The sequence below is a fragment of the Bufo bufo genome, chromosome 2 (genome assembly GCF_905171765.1).
Source record: "Bufo bufo chromosome 2, aBufBuf1.1, whole genome shotgun sequence".
NCBI classification, from domain to species: domain Eukaryota; kingdom Metazoa; phylum Chordata; class Amphibia; order Anura; family Bufonidae; genus Bufo; species Bufo bufo.
Genome location: NC_053390.1, coordinates 131,915,167 through 131,936,195, shown reverse-complemented (window position 1 = coordinate 131,936,195; position 21,029 = coordinate 131,915,167). Strand labels below are relative to the sequence as shown.

At 43.1% G+C, this 21,029-nt stretch overlaps 1 protein-coding gene across 1 annotated transcript in view; it reads left to right on the top strand.

Moving 5' to 3' along the window:
• The first annotated feature begins 15,593 nt into the window (after positions 1–15,593).
• Positions 15,594–21,029, top strand: part of CCNH (cyclin H) — a 46,144-nt gene continuing 40,708 nt past the window's right edge. Inside the window, exons 1-2 of the mRNA XM_040420194.1 lie at positions 15,594–15,749; positions 17,762–17,884. Of these exons, the coding sequence (XP_040276128.1) occupies positions 15,633–15,749; positions 17,762–17,884 (240 nt within the window). The 5' untranslated portion in view covers positions 15,594–15,632. The remainder of the gene's footprint in view (positions 15,750–17,761; positions 17,885–21,029) is intronic.

Genomic DNA, 21,029 nt, shown 5'->3' with positions numbered 1-21,029 from the left:
CAAACTCAGCTGATCTAAAAATGAATGTATATGAAGGATTAGCTGTCAGATAACCCTCTAGCCACCAGCTATCTAAAGTTATGATGCCATGGCACAGCCGTGCTGCAATTAAAGGGGTTGTGCCATAAACTACTACTCTAAAGTGTCATTTCATCAATTTATCTAGCTCCCATTCCTCCGTAGATATTCTTTTTTCAAATTGGCCTCATTTACAGTTTTTTCTTATCCCCAATGCTTGAATCCTATGTTCTAGTTTGTTAAGTGTCTGCTGTCCCATCATGTATTTAAGGGTTGTCTCAATTCAGCATGTAGCATTTATTATGTAGAGGAAGTTAATACAAGCCACTTCCTAATGTATTGTTATTATCCATATTGCTTCCTTCACTGGCTGGATTAATTTTCTATCACATTATACACTGCTCGTTTCCATGGTTACAGACCACCCTGGTGGTCGTGCTTGCACACTACAGGAAAAAGCACCAGCCTTTGCGAGCTCCCACAGTCCTGGCCACCAGAGAGGGTGGCAGTTTTTCCTATTGTGTGTAAGCACGACCACCACTGATGGATTGCAGGGTGGTCGTAACCATGGAAACAAGTAGTGTATAATGTGAAGGGAATATTAATCCAGCCAGCAAAGGCAGCAATATGGACAATCACAATACATTAGTAATTGGCTTGTATTAACTTTTTCAACATGATAAATGCCACTTTCTGAAGTAGCAAAGCCCCTTTAAGGGCACTTTCACACTAGCATTTTTCTTTTCCGGCACAGAGTTCCGTCACAGGGGCTCTATACCGGAAAAGAACTGATCAGTTTCATCCCCATGAATTCTGAATGGAGAGAAATCTGTTCAGGATGCATCAGGATGTCTTCAGTTCAGTCTTTTTGACTGTTCAGGACGAAGATAATACCGCAGCATGCTACGCTTTTATCTCCAGCCAAAAAAGCTGAACACTTGCCGGCATTTTTTTCCATAGGAATGTATTTGTCCCGGATCCGGCATTCAAAATACCGCAATGCCAGATCCGTCCTTCTGGTCTGCGCATGCGCAGACCGGTAAAAATGTGAAAACAAATACAAACGGATTCGTTTGTCCGTATGACAAACTGACAGACGGATCCATTCTTGCAATGCATTTGTGAGACATCCGGATCCGTCTAGAAATGCTGCCCGGTTACATGCGGATTGCCTGATCCGGCAGGCAGTTCCGGCGACGGAACTGCTTGCCGGATCACTCTGCCGTAAGTGTGAAAGTACCCTTAGGCAGTGATGTCCTGACTCAGCAGACCATGTGACTCAGCAGATCATGTGACTAAGCACACCTCGTGTTCTTACCAATGACGCTTGGTAACTGTAAAACAAAGAAACATGTGTGGGAGCATAACTACAAAACCACACATGTAATACAAAAACCTTCTTTATTGTGTCATATCCAAGACATACAATACATGCATATAGAAAAGTAGTTAATAAAAAAGCAGTGCAGATCAACGCTGTGAGAATGATAGCCCCACCGGGCTCTAGGTCCGCATATAATAACCAATAATTCAGAGATGAAAACTGAATCACTCACTGACACCAGTACCATATTAACAAAACAAGCAGCATTAGAATCCAATCCCCAACACTTTATCATATTATCATAGACATCAATGTATAATAGGGAGGTGATCAGACCAAACTACTATCATAATAATCCAGAAATCTGGATGGCCTTCCTGGTCAGAATAGAACCAGATGGCGCAAAAGAGAAAAGTTAAAGAGCACTGAGATAAATGAGATGTACAGACTAGGAGTCGGGGGGGTGGGGGGTTTTAGAAAACCCCCAACGTATGTTTCGCCTCGCTTCCTCATGCCCCCAGAGCAATTAGTTAATCAGAGCCCTCTGTAGCTTGTATGTCCGTGAGGTATGTGGCCACGCTGTGTGGTCATACCCTTAGACCCCCTGCAGACAACGGTGTCCGGATGCGTTTCGGTAAAAAATGCGCTATTTCGCAGGCAAAGTCATTAAGTTTTACCTGTGATCGCGTTCCGTTTTTATCGCGCGGGTGCAATGCGATTTAATGCGTTTTGCATGCGAGTGATAACAAAACTGAAGGTATACAAACAACATCTCTTAGCAACCATCCATGAAAAACGCATCACATCCGCACTTGCTTGCGGATGCAATTTTCATGCAGTTCCATTCACTTCTATGGGGCCAGCGTTGCGTGAAAATCGCAGAATATAGAACATGCTGCGATCTTCACGCAACGCACAAGTGATGCGTGAAAACCAACGCACATGTACACAGACTCATTGAAATGAATGGGTCCGGATTCGGTGTGGGCGCAATGCGTTTGCATCACGAATTGCACCCGCGCGGAATACTCGCTCGTGTGAAAGGGGCCTTAGGTGTATGGCCACTGTTAAAAGGGTTTGGAATAGATGGGAAAACCCCTTTAAATGCTAGAAAATAATTAATCATGATAACGTCCAATAAAGATAGATGACAGACGGATGAACAGAAAAACAGATAAGAGAAAAAAATTAATAAAAATAATTTACAAGAAAAACAGATAAGAGAATTACGAAAGATGATAGATAGATTGATAGATAATATAGGTAGATAGATAATATAGATAGATAATATAGATAGATAGTAGATAGATAATATAGATAATAGATAGATAAGATAGTAGATAAATAGATAGATAGTAGATAGATAGATAGATAATAGATAGATAGGAGATAGATAGATAGATAGATAAATAGATAGATAGATAATAGATAGATAGATAGATAGATAGATAGATAGATAGATAGATAGATAGATAGATAAATAGATAGTCAAATCCAAAAAATGGCAGCACTTCAAAAAAAGGAAAAATCAAAGTTGGAGGTGCAAGCCAAAGGACTAGACATATAATCCAAGATATATAAAAATGAAAAAAGGCAGCACTTGAGCTTGAGAACGGCTGTATTGATGAGCTGAAACATTGCGACCACATGGGTGAATAAATATACATTTTTATTTATTTTTCGGTGAAAGTGCTGCCTTTTTTCATTTTTAGATAAATAGATAGATATCCACAGCTAATATCCAAAATCATGTAATGAGGCCGCACTTTGGAGTGCTGCCTCATTATTTAATTTTAGAAAGATAGATAAATAGATTAATAAATAGTTACATCTGAGATAGATGGATAATAGATAGACTGAGAATTATGTGCTGCCCCATCCCACTTCCCATACCCCATCCCAGTCGCAAACCCCCCGAGCTATTTTATCACCACTTTTCTCCCTCTCCTCCTCATTACTATCCTCCAACCTCTTTCACCACTCCCACTACTCTAGCTTGGGAAACTCCATCTCCTGCCCAATCCTCCACTTTAAGAAGAACAACAGGACAGAGGGGCCCCAAACCATGCACTGCCCTCCACCCCACCCTTCTACTTCCCCCAGGCCTTTTTATAGGAAATTGTAAACATGTTTTAAAAAATGTTGTGGTTTTTGTATATATTTATCAAAAAAGTTATTTATTCTTAATAAATGTTATTTGTTTTTGAAAATTAAATTTTTTTGTTTTTTTTAAAGGCAGAGCGACACAAGCATTTGTCGCTCCTCTAGTGTGGGGAGATTATGTTGACAATCAGTAGTGTGTTGAAGAGAGGCCTGACATAATATCACAGTGCTGGGAGAGCGAGACAAGTATTTGTCGCTCCTCTAGTGTGGGGAGATCAATATATGCAACTTGACTCAATGTATGGTTTTAAAATAATTTTATGAAACAGACTAATTTTACAAAACAGGTTTTGAAAAACAATACATACTAGTGTATCGACCCACCAACATAACCACGCAACAAACTGCATCAAGAATATATTCAAATTGAATGAAAAAAAAATTAAGATAATTTAAATCATTTGGTCCTGCCAGTGCACTCTTCCTGCATCGGAGCAGAAATATTCAGCAAAGGAGTCTCTCATCCTGGAAACTGCTACAGTGGTCCATGGGCCAAATCTTTCAATACTGGCCAGCTCGCTGTCTTCAGGAATCTCCATTTAGCGGTTCTTTTATGAGGAGGTAGTTGTGTAACACGACAGCTGCCTTTACTACCTCATCAACAGTTTCTATTTTCAGTTGAATTGGTTTGGTGAAAATCCGCCATTTAGCTACCAGAATGCCAAATGTGCATTCCAACATTCTGCGAGCCCTAGTCAGGCGGTAGTTAAATACTCGTTTGTTCCGATTTAATCCGCGCCTGGAATAAGGTTTAATGAGATTGCCACACATCTGGAATGCCTCATCACCAACCAACACAAAGGGCTTGGGGACAGCATCACTACCTGGTAGAGGTTGAGGTGGTGGAAAATCTAATTGTCTATTGTATACCCTTCGCCCCATGTCAGAATTTTTAAAGACCATGGAACCATTGGTTCGGCCGTAAACCCCAACATCTATTGCCACAAAACGGTACTGGGCATCAGCTATGGCCATTAATATAATTGAAAAAGATTTTTTATAGTTAAAAAACTCATAAACTCGTAACTGATAATACGTATGTGTTTCCCGTCTACTGCCCCAGGACAGTTTGGAAACTGGCACACCTCCCAAAATGTTTCATACATTTTAATCCACTGTTGCCTGTTTGGATGTGGGATAAATTTCGCATGCAACTGCTCCCACAAAGCATGGCATGTATCCTTAAGGCCTCTTTCACACTACAGTTTTTTTTTTCCGTTTTGCGGGCCGTTTTTTGCGTTCCTTATACGGTCCGTATACGGAACCATTCATTTCAATGGGTCCGCAAAAAAAACGGAATGTACTCAATATGCATTCCGTATCTCCGTTCCGTGCAAAGATAGAACATGTCCTATATTTGGCTGCAAATCACGTTCCGTGGCTCCATTAAAGTCAATGGGTCCGCAAAAAAAACGGAATGCATACGGAAATGCATCCATATGTCTTCCGTATCTGTGTAGTTTTTGTGGATCCATCTATTGAAAATGTTATGCCCAGCCCAATTTGTTCTATGTAATTACTGTATACTGTATATGCCATACGGAAAAACAGAACCACAACGGAAACAAAAAACGGAACAACGGATCCGTGAAAAACGGACCGCAAAACACTGAAATAGCCATACGGTGGTGTGAAAGAGGCCTAACAATGGAGGAAACTGTGGATATTCCGAGCCGAAACTGATAATGGAAGGACGTCAAACTTACTCCTGTTGCCAGAAATCTATCAGAACAAAATAAAAAAAGTGTAAATAAAGTTGAGCAAATATGTAAAAACATGCAAATAAATAAACATACAAGCTATATTATTTGGCTGCCCTTGTTTGGGACCTTAAACTGGACATACCACTGTTAAATGCTCAAATGTTTTCCTTTGTTCTGTGGTCATTTTCACCGGGCAAAGGACATTGTTTTGGAAATGTAGTGAGGGAACGGATATCAAATACAGAAAATTTTAATACCATGGGGTATGGAAATATGTCAGGTTTCAGCTTTGAACCAGGAAAAGCTTAAAAATTTATACAAAAATAACAATTTATATCAAAATATAAAAAAAATATATATATTTACCTTATGGTAAGCATTAAGCGTTCTGCAGGTGAAACACTTCGGCAAAAAGTGGTGTCCTGTCTTTTGATGCGATGAGACGCTCTTTGGAGCAGATCATCAAAACTGTCGACGCTCATCCGTAAGTAGTTATGAAACTTGTCCGGATTGTTCCGCAGTTCGGGAAAAAGAACTTCAAATGCTCCCCTTCTCATTCTGGCAGAAGTAATCAGATTCACACAATAGCGACAGTGCCGTCTGGTGCGAAGACGTCTTCTCCAGCGGGAAACAAGGATTAGAGCCTGAAATCCAAAGCGAATGTGGTCCGGCATCATCTTTGCTATCTTCTGAGGCAGCATCTGAGGGGTATGTGACCTTTGTTTGTCTTTTTATAGCCACTGTATAATTTGCATGTGAAATTGTTTCTTTTGATGTTTCAAAATTTAAATACCGGATCCGTTATTCCGTATGAAACCGGATAACGGATAAGACGGATCTGTTATTTCACCGGATCCCTCTGACGGATCTGGTAAAAATGATCTCCGTTTACCGGATCCAGTTGGTATTTCCGGCAACGGACTAACGGATCGGGGGGGGGGGCTATGAGTTTGCATGCGGTTTGACAGATTCGGCAGGCATTTTCCGGCAACGGAACTGCCTGTGGGAATCCTCCAACAACGCTAGTGTGAAAGTACGACAGTGTGTTATACTGCACGACTAGGCACAGAGAGAGCAATCCTCAGATTTTTATTTTTTACTTATGCATGAAATCCAGTTTAAAATGTGAAATGCATGACAAGATATTTCAACATCACTTTATTATGTATTGATGGAAATGCATGGCTGTACTATATAACATTTAGAAAGAAGTTGAGTTAATAGGATTGTACACTTTGGACAATATCATTATATTAGAGGGGAGTAGGGACCCTCGTCCCCCAAGAATAAGCTGATCTCAGGGTATACCACTACAGGGACCTCCAGTGATCATCTATATTCCGCAGGTGAACCTAACTGCAAGTGTTCAGTTCTCATGTAGCACCACCTCAGGAGAAATGAAAAACTAGATGCTGTGCAATCAATAGACCATGTTAAGGCATGGTCCTCCAGAACAAGAGACACTCTGCAGCCGCTTTATGCTAACAGATTCAGGATCCTCTTTCATTAAAGGGGTTATGCTATGATTAATGTAAAAAAATGATAATCATATAGTCCATGACAATATCTTTCTAACAAAGCTAGAACCAGCCCTGTACCTCACATGGGTCCAGAGATCTCCCCATTCATTGCTCTGCTAGATTTATATCAAGCTGGCGGCTCAAGGGGAGGGTCTTTTCTACTGCAGCTAAGGGGGCGTGCCGATGCTCTACCTATCACAGCTCAGGAGTCAGTTGAAGGATGAAACTGAGCATGTGCGGCCATCTCAGTGAGCTGGTCAAAGAAATAAGAAAAAGAACAAACAGCAGGTGGCGCTATACAGATACATTTTATTGAATAACTCAGTGACTGCAAAATTTTTAATTACATGCGATTACAATAGTATTCAGATCCAGGTGCTGGTTTGAAAACTGTAGAATATTTTTTGTGGGACAACCCCTTTAAGGCTACATTCATATGACAGTAAAAAGTGGTTGTCACATGGCCGCTTTAAGAAGCAAAGTCTATGGGGCCATACACATGGCCGTTTTTTTAAACGGCCAGTCAATAGCAGCCGTCAAAAAAAATAGTACATGTCCTATTTTTGGTCATTTTCATGACCAGACAGACCCCATTGAAATCAATGTTTGCCCCAGGGATTGTCTGCTTGGGATGATAAAATTTACAATGGATGAGACTTGTCATATACCTTGTTAAAGGGGTTTTCTGGGATTACTGTTACAGCTATGTTCATGTAGTTGTTTACCTCACGTACACCTTCCTCATGTTTCTTCTCTTTCAGGTTGGATTCTCCTGACCCATTTTCACTGTAATGTAAACAAATCACCCCGGTTACTTTACATCCTGTATGTAGCACTTCCTGTTCCTGTATTCAACCAAACCCATGAGGCCCCAGCCCCGCCCCTCACAATGCCCAGCTATTTTATAGCTCCTCCCACCCAGCCAGTTACATAGACACTCCTCTATGACTGCCCTTGTTGCTGCTTTGATATACTCATGGACATAACATCACAGGAAACAGGAAAGAGCTTCATGGACCTGGTCATGTGACCACAGCCCAGAATGGAAAATAGGCGGAATAGAGGTAAAAGAAATAAATTAACAAATTACAGCTACCTTCATAAATTATTATAACCCTTTTAACCCCTTAGTGACCAGCCTGTTTTGGACTTTAGTGACCAAGACATTTATTTTTATTTTTAACATATAAATTTCTGCAGGCCTGGGGCATTCATTAAGCTGCTATGCAAAGACATTTATAGCATTCACAGGGTGCTGATGGGAGCCCCCGCAGTATCTAGGGCAGGGGTGCACGTTTTCTGAATGGGGGCCACATTGCCAGACTGGACCAATGACGAGGGCCAAATATTAAATTTTAAGGGATATTAACAAATGAAATACTGTATGACATATTGAATACACAATATATACCATTCATGTTCAGTTACATTTCTAGTACTCCCATCTAATGGGAGAAATACATGAAAAATACATGTTAGCAGCCACAAGACATAGACATACATGTCATACATTACCACATTACCATACCAAATGTTTGGTGGACACACAGAACGGTATCAAGGGCCACATGTGGCCCCTGAGCCGCAGGTTGTGCACCCCTGATATACGGGGTTAAATGTCCCAGAACAATCCGGGACATTAGAGCAGGAGCCAAGCCCCGGCTGCCCTTTACACGGGAGACCTGGGCAGCGCATAGACTAGGCCACCGTGTGCTATCCACTTCTGTGCCCATGCTATCTGCAACCATGTACCTTCCACGGTTCTGCAAAAATTCCGTATTGCAGACAAGTATATGCATTATTACAATGGGTCTGCAAAAAAAAAAAAAACGGGTGCCACATGGACATCATCCATATTTTTTTTCGGATACGCGTTCTGTGGACCACAAAGTATATATGGTCATGTGAATGCATCCTTACTTTAAGGATCATGGGAGTGGGCTGAGTAACGTGTGCACGGTGACGGCAATTTTTGATTTTAAGGGATCATGTTTCATCATGGTTTGCTTTTCCCTATGTTGAAAACCGGCAATAGATTTAAAATGATAGGTTATTGCCTTATGGCAAATCAAAGGATAGTTTTAAAAGGGGTTGGCTTCTACAGATTATGAGCGGCACATACATGCAGCTAGTAATAGGCAATATTAAGTCACTGGTGCTGAGGTTCAATGGTTTAATAATACGTCTAAGGCCTCTTTCACACTTGCGTTGTCCGGATCCGTCGTGTACTCCACTTGCCGGAATTACACTCCGGATCCGGAAAAACGCAAGTGTACTGAAAGCATTTGAAGACGGAACCGTCTTCCAAATGCGTTCAGTGTTACTATGGCAGCCAGGACGCTATTAAAGTCCTGGCTGCCATAGTAGTAGCGGGGAGCGGGGGAGCGGTATACTTACAGTCCGTGCGGCTCCCGGGGCGCTCCAGAATGATGTCAGAGCGCCCCATGCGCATGGATGACGTGATCCATGTGATCACATGATCCATGCGCTTGGGGCGCCCTGACGTCACTCTGGAGCGCCCGGGGAGCCGCACGGACGGTAAGTATACTGCTCCCCTGCTCCCCGCTACACTTTACCATGGCTGCCAGGACTTTAGCGTCCCGGCAGCTATGGTAACCACTCTGAAAAAGCTAAATGTCGGCTCCGGCAATGCGCCGAAACGACGTTTAGCTTAAGGCCGGATCCGGATCAATGCCTTTCAATGGGCATTAATTCCGGATCCGGCCTTGCGGCAAGTGTTCCGGATTTTTGGCCGGAGCAAAAAGCGCAGCATGCTGCGGTATTTTCTCCGGCCAAAAAACGTTCCGTTCCGGAACTGAAGACATCCTGATGCATCCTGAACGGATTTCTCTCCATTCAGAATGCATTAGGATAATCCTGATCAGGATTCTTCCGGCATAGAGCCCCGACGACGGAACTCTATGCCGGAAGACAAGAACGCAAGTGTGAAAGAGCCCTAATTCATGTTTACTGCAAAAACCAAAGACGAAGCAATCCTAGATCATAAAATAAATGAGCGTCACCAGGGCTGAAAATACAAAAGTAAAAACACAATGAAAGAGCATTTTATTACATTGTACAGGGAGTGCAGAATTATTAGGCAAGTTGTATTTTTGAGGATTAATTTTATTATTGAACAACAACCATGTTCTCAATGAACCCAAAAAACTCATTAATATCAAAGCTGAATATTTTTGGAAGTAGTTTTTAGTTTGTTTTTAGTTTTAGCTATTTTAGGGGGATATCTGTGTGTGCAGGTGACTATTACTGTGCATAATTATTACGCAACTTAACAAAAAACAAATATATACCCATTTCAATTATTTATTTTTACCAGTGAAACCAATATAACATCTCAACATTCACAAATATACATTTCTGACATTCAAAAACAAAACAAAAACAAATCAGTGACCAATATAGCCACCTTTCTTTGCAAGGACACTCAAAAGCCTGCCATCCATGGATTCTGTCAGTGTTTTGATCTGTTCACCATCAACATTGCGTGCAGCAGCAACCACAGCCTCCCAGACACTGTTCAGAGAGGTGTACTGTTTTCCCTCCTTGTAAATCTCACATTTGATGATGGACCACAGGTTCTCAATGGGGTTCAGATCAGGTGAACAAGGAGGCCATGTCATTAGATTTTCTTCTTTTATACCCTTTCTTGCCAGCCACGCTGTGGAGTACTTGGACGCATGTGATGGAGCATTGTCCTGCATGAAAATCATGTTTTTCTTGAAGGATGCAAACTTCTATCTGTACCACTGCTTGAAGAAGGTGTCTTCCAGAAACTGGCAGTAGGACTGGGAGTTGAGCTTGACTCTATCCTCAACCCGAAAAGGCCCCACAAGCTCATCTTTGATGATACCAGCCCAAACCAGTACTCCACCTCCACCTTGCTGGCGTCTGAGTCGGACTGGAGCTCTCTGCCCTTTACCAATCCAGCCACGGGCCCATCCATCTGGCCCATCAAGACTCACTCTCATTTCATCAGTCCATAAAACCTTAGAAAAATCAGTCTTGAGATATTTCTTGGCCCAGTCTTGACGTTTCAGCTTGTGTGTCTTGTTCAGTGGTGGTCGTCTTTCAGCCTTTCTTACCTTGGCCATGTCTCTGAGTATTGCACACCTTGTGCTTTTGGGCACTCCAGTGATGTTGCAGCTCTGAAATATGGCCAAACTGGTGGCAAGTGGCATCTTGGCAGCTGCACGCTTGACTTTTCTCAGTTCATGGGCAGTTATTTTGCGCCTTGGTTTTTCCACACGCTTCTTGCGACCCTGTTGACTATTTTGAATGAAACGCTTGATTGTTCGATGATCACGCTTCAGAAGCTTTGCAATTTTAAGAGTGCTGCATCCCTCTGCAAGATATCTCACTATTTTTGACTTTTCTGAGCCTGTCAAGTCCTTCTTTTGACCCATTTTGCCAAAGGAAAGGAAGTTGCCTAATAATTATGCACACCTATTATAGGGTGTTGATGTCATTAGACCACACCCCTTCTCATTACAGAGATGCACATCACCTAATATGCTTAATTGGTAGTAGGCTTTCGAGCCTATACAGCTTGGAGTAAGACAACATGCATAAAGAGGATGATGTGGTCAAAATACTAATTTGCCTAATAATTCTGCACGCAGTGTATAATCCATACACATTCAGTGCTTGCAGAGTGTTGTCGCATTGTGTTTTTGCGTCGCATATTCAGCCACGGTGATGCGAACCTGCTTATATATTTCACTTTATAGGATGTGCTGACTTTTATTGATGAGCGAAGAATTAAAAAATTTGATTTGGCTGCTTCACCGAATTTTACAAAGCGCATTTCTTTGTAAGTAGTGGATGCAATGACAGGGAGCGGCGATTGTGCCTGTCATTGTACCCTTCAGATGCCACGTTAATACATAATTGCGGCATCTGATAGCAATAAAACAGTGTCAAATAAAAAAATAAAAATAAAATTATACTTACCCTCATCCATTTGATCGTGAAGAGACGGCCGCCGCCATCCTGACTGAAGATTCAGCGTCCGCAGCAAGCAAGGTAATTTTTTTTTTTTTTAATGTCTGATGTGGATCCAATCTGAGGCTGATGGGGGTGCAATTTGAGGATCATGGGGGTCCGATGTGAGGCTGATGGAGGCTTTGGGGAGTCTGATGGGGGTCTAATCTGAGGCTGAAGGAGCTTCGGGATCTGAGAGAAAATATTTTTTTTCTTATTTTCCTTCTGTATATGGTAGGCGCGTCTTATAGTCAGGTGTGTCTTATAGTCTGAAAAATACAGTACCTCATATTCATTTATATAGTGATAACTGCATTAGTAAGGCTTGTATCTGCACAGACGGATCCGCACCGATCATGCAAACGCTTGTATCCGTTCATAACGAATCCGTTTGCATTATTCATTAAAAAAAAACGTCTAAGTCAAAACTGACCCGTCTTGACTTACATTGAAAGTCAATAGAGGACGGATCCGTTTTCAATTGCACCATATTGTGTCAGTGAAAAACGGATCCGTCCCCATTACTTTATAATTCAGGACTGATCAGTTTGGCGCTGCATAGTCAGACGGTCACCAAAAAGCTGCAAACTGCGTTTTACTGACCGTCTAAAAAAAACGCAACGGAGACCAAAATTGATGCATTCTGAACGGATCCTTATCATATCAGAATGCATTGGGGCTGAACTGATCTGTTTTGGACTGCTTTTGAGAGCGCTAAAACGGATCTCACAAGCGGACCCAGAAACGCCAGTGTGAAAGTAGCCTTAAATGTATAATCCATATATTCGATATTTGCAGAGTGCTGTTGCATTGTGTTTTTGCTAATTCACTTTATTTCACCTTTCTGACCAGTGGCATATACAGTCAAATGTTTAAAGATGGCACCCTCTCTGGTTTTACAAGTAAGATACACAGTTCGGTCCTGTTTTACAACGCAGACACCTGGAGCTAATGTTTGTGATCGGCAATAATGCCAATTACAGACATTGAAATCCTGAGATGACATGTTCAATTGTGACCACGACATCTGAGGTGGCTTTCCCCGAGAATGTTTCCAGAGCCCAAACGGCTCCACCTTGCAGTGATCGGGGGAGCCGCTGTTTCGCTGTGGTAACCTCGGTCTCTCTGAAAGATCCAAGGCCACCACAGCGATTGTTTCTATGCTTCATAGGAACATAATGGAACTTCCATAGGATTCAATGGTAATACATTGCAGTCTATTCCAAAAGATGACCTCATAAACAAAAAAAAAACAAAAAAACTGCTGCATCCCAAAACATCCAAACTATTAAACTATAAATGTATTTATCCTGTATGGTGAACGCCATAGTAGAAAACAAAATCAAAATGGAAGATTCACCACTCTTTTGCTGCTTCGCCTCCCAAAAAAAGTGATCAAAAAGTCACACACACAAAATGGTATAAAAAAAATCCCTACAGATTACACCGTAAAAAGTGAGCCCTCACACAGCTCCGTACACATAGCAATAAAAAGCTATGGGGGTCATAATATGGTGACGCAAAGAAAAAAAAACTTTTTCCAAAGTTACTGTATTTTTCGCTTTATAAGACGCCCCCCCCCCCAAAAAAAAGTGTGTGTGGGGGGGTGGTTGTGCGTCGTATAAAGCGAATACTAGTGAGCGCTTCGATTATGGAAGCGCTCACTAGTATACATTAGGTGACGGGAGAGGGGAGTGAAGCGCTGTAAGTGCTCCCTGTACTCGATCTTCCTTCCTGGGGCTGTGGGCGCATTGTCCTGACCGCATACAGCGTCAAGACGTAGTGCGCACACTATGACTCGACGCTGCACGAAGTCAGGTGAGAGAAGACAGGGGAGCGCGACTTCTAAAGAGATCGCCGAACCCGGAGTGGAGCTGCGGCGCAGGAGAGGTAAGAGAAATTTTTTCTTTTAAAGTCTGATCTGAGGTCTGATGGGGGTCTGAAATGGAGGGCTGATATGGGGTCTGATAGGGTTCTGATGAGGGTCTGATATGAAGGTCTCATGTAATGTCCTGATATGGGAGTCTGATGTAATGTCCTGATATGGGAGTCTGATGTGATACCCTGTTATGGGGGTGTGATGTAATGTCTTGGGGGTCAAGAAATATTTTCCTCCTTTAAAACCTGGGGTGCATCTTATCAACAGGTGCATCTTAGAAAGAGCAAAAAATACTGTATATTTCTTAGAGTATAAAAACACCAGAAAACTATATAAATGTGGTATCGCTGTAATCATAAAGTAACAGGTCAGTTTTACCACATAGGAAATGCTATAAAAATGAAACTCATAAAACTGTCAGAATTGCATTTTGTTCCAATTCCACCCCATTTGGATTTTTTTCCACACCGCCACTACACTGTATGCAATATTAAATGGTGCCATTAGAAAGTACAACTTGTTCCACAAACCAGCCCTCGTACGGCTATGTGAACAGAAAAATAAAAAAAAGTTATGACTCCGTGAAGACAGGGAGTTAAAAATCAAAAATTAAAAAGCAGAAAATCCTCTGGTCAGGACTGGGTTAAGCTGGTCCTCTTACCTGCATGCTACACCTCCGGCAGTCTCAAAATGGATGCTGGCGGAGGGTTATGTAACAGTCATATTATATATATTTATTTCAATGGGTCCGCAAAAAAATAAAAATAAATGAAGTTACACCATGTGCATTCCATTTCTGTATGTCCGTATTTCTGTTCCGCAAAAAAATAGAACATGTCCTATTATTGTCCGCATTACAGTTCTGTTCTATTAGGGGCTAGCTGTTCCGTTTCATTCCGCAAAATACGGAATGCACATGGACATCATCCGAATTTTTTTGCAGATCGCAAAATACATACGGTCATGTACATAAGCCCTAATGCTAATGCATTAGAGTGTATGAGAGAAGCAATCTAAAGATTGTTTGCTATAGTTCCTTATGAGAGCTATAAAAAAGTGTAAAAAATAAATAAATGTTTTTAAAAATAAAAAATATAGCTAAATATTCTAATCACCCCCTTTCTCCAAAATGTAAATAAAAATGTGTAAACAATAATGTGCAAAAACATCCGTACTATTAAAATATAAAAATATTTATCCCATATGGCGAAACAGAAAAAAAATATCTAAATGGCCGATTCACTGTTTTTTGGTCTCTTCACCTACCACAATTTTTTAAATAAAAAGTAATTAAAAAGTCATACATACCCCAATTAGAAGTACAGATCGCCCCGCAAAAAAATAAGCCCTCACACAGCACTGTACACATAACTGCAAAAAAGTGATAGGGGTCAAAATACGGCGACAAAAAAATAAAACAAATTTTTCCCCACTTTTTTTTATTATTTTATCACTATCAAAACGCAAGAGAAACTATACATATAAGGTATCGCCGGATTCGTACTGACCTGTAGAATAAAAGTAGCTGGTCAGTTTTATTGCACATCGAACTTTCTAAATAAAATAAAATAAAAACAATAAAACTGTGGTGAAATAGCTTTTTTTTTTGCTGGCGAACACTGCGAACTGACCATCACTGTACAATAATAAATGGTGGCGTTGGAAAGTACAACTTGTCCTGCAAAAAACAAGCCCTCATATGGCTATGTAAACATACAAATAAAAAATTTATGGCTCTGGGAAGGCAGGAAGCGCAAAACGATGATGCAAAAACAAAAAACTCTGGGGTAGAAGGGGTTAATAACTAGCCCGGTGAGGCGCATGGTCACTTTGTAGTTGAGGCTTCCGGTGTCACATGACCCATGTCGTCACAAGGTCCTTACGGCGCATGGGATTCGGACGCTACCCAGCCCGTTCGCACGCTCGCATGCCTCTGACGTCCGCATTGCGTGTTTAGAAAGCGACTCAGCGTCTGATCATGATGCGGTGACGTATAATGTGCGCGCAGCAGACGAGGCAGAAACATGTACCATAACAGTACGCAGAGGAAGCACTGGACTTTTCACAGCGAGGACGAGCTGCAGCGGCTCAGGGTCCAGGCTAATAACCGCTGCCGGGCGAGGATACGAGCGACGGGGCAGGTGGGGCGCAGGGCAGTAGTCTGGTCCAGACTATATTTCGCTAGAAATATGGAGTGACTTCATGTTTTACCGCAGCTGCTGCAGTACATGTTGGGCCTCATGAAGTAGCGTTAATGATGTCCAGAGCAACCAATCAGATCGCGGTTTTCATTTTCTAACCTGCTCTGAAAGCTTTGATCTGATTGGTTGCATTGACATGTAGGTTTAGTCCCTGCACCTAGATGTTGGCTGTGGGCATAGGGATCCGTTTACACTTCTTCTGCCTGTACCCCTCCGCATGCTGCGACAGAACCGCCACTAACACCTGACTGACCTGCCCTGATCAATCGCGCGTCCTGTAAAACTGCTATGACCCCAGTGTAAACCAAGCCTTTACCTGCGTAGACATTTCCCTTGTGGGGACGGCCACGTGGGCTGCACTTTCAGTCGTGGATGTTCCTGCGTTAGGTTTGTCACCGATTTCATCCTCTGCAGAACAAAGGTGAAATTCACAGAACTTAAAGGGGAACTGTCACCCCAATTTTGGATCATTATCTACAGTAATACACGAGTAGTCCTGCAGATATGGAGTCCAGATCACTAGTCTTGATTTTCCTGCTGTCCCCCGTTCCCCCACTGTCAGTGGTCAGAGCTGCGTTGAAATACGTTGTCAGTACTGCTGCGCATGCGCACATGAGTCCCCTCCATTGTCTTAGAACAGCACAGCAATCCAGACTGTGCCTGACAGTGGGGGATTGGAGGGCAGGCGGAAAATAAATGGTGATCTGCAGTACTACTCATAAAGCACTAGATAACAGTCCATTTAGGACATGTCGTAGTTTTATTCCGGCCGCCTCTCGGCATGCGCTGCCGCTGGAATTCCGGCCTGCCCCCATTATAGTCAATGGGGCCGGAGCGGACCTACAGGGGCAGCACGGATCTGGCAGGCTGTTCACCCGCCGGAGAAGCCTGCCGCTAGTGTGAATGTAGCCTAACGCGGCACTACAGATTAACCTGCAGATGTGTGTTGAGGCTATTAAACACTGCAGATTTGCTGCATGTGAATTCCTGGCGACAAATCCACAGTGTATCCATCTCCTAAAGGAGTTGTCCTGTGGGATAAAACTTTTTTTGAAAAAGGGGCAGAATGGGTTAAAAGGTAGAAGCAATACTCACCTCTCCGCTGTTCCATGGCTTTCAGGGTCCCCAATTCCTGGTCTGTCTCGACATTGATTAGATGAGAGGGCTTTTGTTGTCAGACGAGATGAGACCCGGAAGCGAGGACTTGGGATCAGTGAGGTGAGTAGTGCCCTCGTTAAGGAATTCTGCTCCTTTTCTGAAAAACGTTATACCATCGGACAAACATTATAAAATACATTGATGACTTGAGTCTGACAGAGCGAGAGCTGCTGCATTTTAGTTAGAAGTTTTCTGAGATTTAGGCTAGTTTCACCTTTTGCGGCAAAGAGAACAGCCTGTCGCACAGGTCGCTGGATCCGGCATTGCTGGATGTTACCGGAAATCCCGGCGGCCCGGGGATCTCAGATCAATGGTCTTTTGTCCTGCTGATTCATGTCCTGCTGGAGAGCTGTGCCGCAGATGAGAAAGTAGCCTTAGATATTGATGACCTATTCAGTATCGGGGGATCCAGTATCGGGGGGGTAGGCACCCCTACCAGTCAGGTGTTTCAGGCAGCGACCAGTGCTGGAATCCATAGAGTGGACTTCAGGCTCGATTAACTGTGCAGTTTCCAGCACCGTGGCTCAGCTGCAGTACTCCGTCGTGGCCACTGCACAGTGGATGGAGCCTTCTGCATAGTGTCTGGCACTGGAATGAATCAGTGGGGGTGCCGGCTGGTGAACAAATCGGTTATGGATTCTGCACACCTATATAAACCATGTTTTACTTCTGGATCTCTTGCCCCTTTCAGCTGGGTTGTAAATGTGCTATGCATAGAGAAGGGATGCTGTGAGCCGTCTCATCCAGTGCGGTCACGATTTCAGTAATGCCTTCTTACCATGCTGTATTTGCAGGCTCATCTGTGTGATATATTTAATCTGGACCCTCATGAAGAGTTAACCATTTGTAAATACTATGAGAAGAAGCTTCTGGATTTCTGTAATGCCTTCAAGCCGGCCATGCCTAAGTCAGTACTGGTGAGTAGGATCAGGATCAAAGAAGTTATAAACATAAGGGGGCACATTTACCAAGACTGGCTTTTTTATTTGCTGTGTAAAACAATAAAAAAATAAATAAAAAAAATGGTGCACTACAATGGTAAATGCAATTGACAATATATGGCTAAGGCTACTTTCACACCTGCGTTAGGTGCGGATCCGTCTGGTATCTGCACAGACGGATACGCACCTATAATGCAAACGATTGTATCCGTTCAGAACGGATCCGTTTGCATTATAAAGAACAAAGTCAAAACTGATCCGGTCCTGACTTGCATTGAAAGTCAATGGGGGACGGATCAGTTTTCAATTGCACCATATTTTTAGTGAAAACTGATCCGCCCCATTGACTTACATTGTAAGTCAGGACGGATCCGTTTGGCTCTGCATCACCAGGCGGACACCAAAACGCTGCAAGCAGCGTTTTGGTGTCCGCCTCTAGAGCGGAATGGAGGTGGAACGGAGCCAAACTGATGCATTCTGAACGGATCCTTATCCATTCAGAATGCATTGGGGCTGAACTGATCCATTTAGAATCGTTTGTGAGATCCCTGAAACGGATCTCGCAAACGGAATTCAAAACGCCAGTGTGAAAGTAGCCTGAACCCTCACACTGATATTAAAACAAGACTTTCGCCAATATATTCTTATATCGAGAACATACTGGATACTGTGCACCCCGTCAAGGTATCTCAAAGTGGCACAGGATCTAACACTAATCTACCTGTGCCGTATGGGTAATTACAGGGGCATAAGGTCCGACACACCGCAAACTGCTCCCAGTTACCTCCAGCGTGAAATCACACATACAATGGGAGGAGGGTATGAGTCCCACCTATCACTGACTCATGTGACGCAGACCGCACAGGTGCACCTGAATGTTACCCATAGATCAAAATCAAGGCACATTCAAACCTGGAGTTGCCTCACCTCCAGGCGTGCATATACAAAGAGAATAACAGAATAAAGTGGTCTTAAAAGGCAGAAAATGCTCAAAACCCTATATGCTGTTGCGCATTTTTAACCGGGGGAGCAAATCCTGCACATGTGATCCGTTGCTAACAGCAATCCCCAGCAAAAATGCATACAGTGGAGGATGCCTGCAGCGGAACACATGTACCACAGAGACATCCTGCACAGGATAACCAAATGTGCCGATTTGAGATACCTTGACGAGGTGCTTGGGCTCCGGTATGTTTTTGATATAAGAATATATTGGCGAAAGCCTCATTTTAATATCGGTGGGAGGGTTTAGCCATATATTGTCAATTACATTTACCATTGAAGTGCACCATTTAGTTTTTGTTTTATAATCACCAATCACATCCGCACATTTGGTTATCCTGTGCAGGATGTCTATGTGGTACATGTGGTCCGCTGCAGGGATCCTCCATTGTATGCATTTTTGCTGGGAATTGCTGTTAGCAACGGATCACATGTGCAGGATGTGCAACAGCATTTGGGGTTTTGAGCTTTTTCTGCCTTTTAAGACCACTTTATTTTGTTCTTTTTATTTGCTGGGGCTGGAACACTGTCACACCCAACTGGCAGGAACGGTGTAAAAACGGTATTCCCATCTCAGTCCTCTGATGCCATACTCATGAAACCTTCATTCTCCGTGTAGGTGCAGGACCCTCACGTATCTGACACTTATGTCTTGTGCATAGGCTATAAATGTCTGAGATGGGAATACCTCTTTAACCACCTCCGGACCGCCTAACGCAGGATCGCGTTCCGGAGGTGGCAGCCCTGCGCAGAGTCACGCATATATGCGTCATCTCGCGATGGGCGAGATTTCCTGTGAACGCGCGCACACAGGCGCGCGCGCTCACAGGAACAGAAGGTAAGAGAGTTGATCTCCAGCCTGCCAGCGGCGATCGTTCGCTGGCAGGCTGGAGATGTGTTTTTTTTAACCCCTAACAGGTATATTAGACGCTGTTTTGATAACAGCGTCTAATATACCTGCTACCTGGTCCTCTGGTGGTCCCATTTGTTTGGATCGACCACCAGAGGACACAGGTAGCTCAGTAAAGTCCCACCAAGCACCACTACACTACACTACACCCCCCCCCCCGTCACTTATTAACCCCTTATTAGCCCCTGATCACCCCTGATCACCCCATATAGACTCCCTTATCACCCGCCTGTCATTGATTACCCCCCTGTCATTGATCACCCCCCTGTAAAGCTCCATTCAGATGTCCGCATGATTTTTACGGATCCACTGATAGATGGATCGGATCCGCAAAATGCATCCGGACGTCTGAATGAAGCCTTACAGGGGCGTGATCAATGACTGTGGTTATCACCCCATATAGACTCCCTGATCACCCCCCCTGTCATTGATTACACCCCTGTCATTGATCAACCCCCTGTAAAGCTCCATTCAGACGTCCGCATGATTTTTACGGATCCACTGATAGATGGATCGGATCCGCAAAACGCATCCGGACGTCTGAATGAAGCCTTACAGGGGCATGATCAATGACTGTGGTGATCACCCCATATAGACTCCCTGATCACCCCCCTGTAAAGCTCCATTCAGATGTCCGCATGATTTTTACGGATGCACTGATAGATGGATCCGATCCGCAAAACGCATCCGGACGTCTGAATGAAGCCTTACAGGGGCATGATCAATGACTGTGGTGATCACCCCATATAGACTCCCTGATCACCCCCCTGTCATTGATTACCCCCCTGTAAAGCTCCATTCAGATGTCCGCATGATTTTTACGGATGCACTGATAGATGGATATGGGCCCCTTTGCCCACCTAGGCTGCAAAAAAGTGTCACACATCTGGTATCTCCGTACTCAGGAGAAGGTGGGGAATGTGTTTTGGGGTGTCATTTTACATATACCCCTGCTGGGTGAGAGAAATATCTTGGCAAAAGACAACTTTTCCCATTTTTTTTATACAAAGTTGGCATTTGACCAAGATATTTATCTCACCCAGCATGGGTATATGTAAAAAGACACCCCAAAACACATTCCCCACCTTCTCCTGAGTACGGAGATACCAGATGTGTGACACTTTTTTGCAGCCTAGGTGGGCAAAGGGGCCCATATTCCAAAGAGCACCTTTCGGATTTCACAGGTCATTTTTTACAGAATTTGATTTC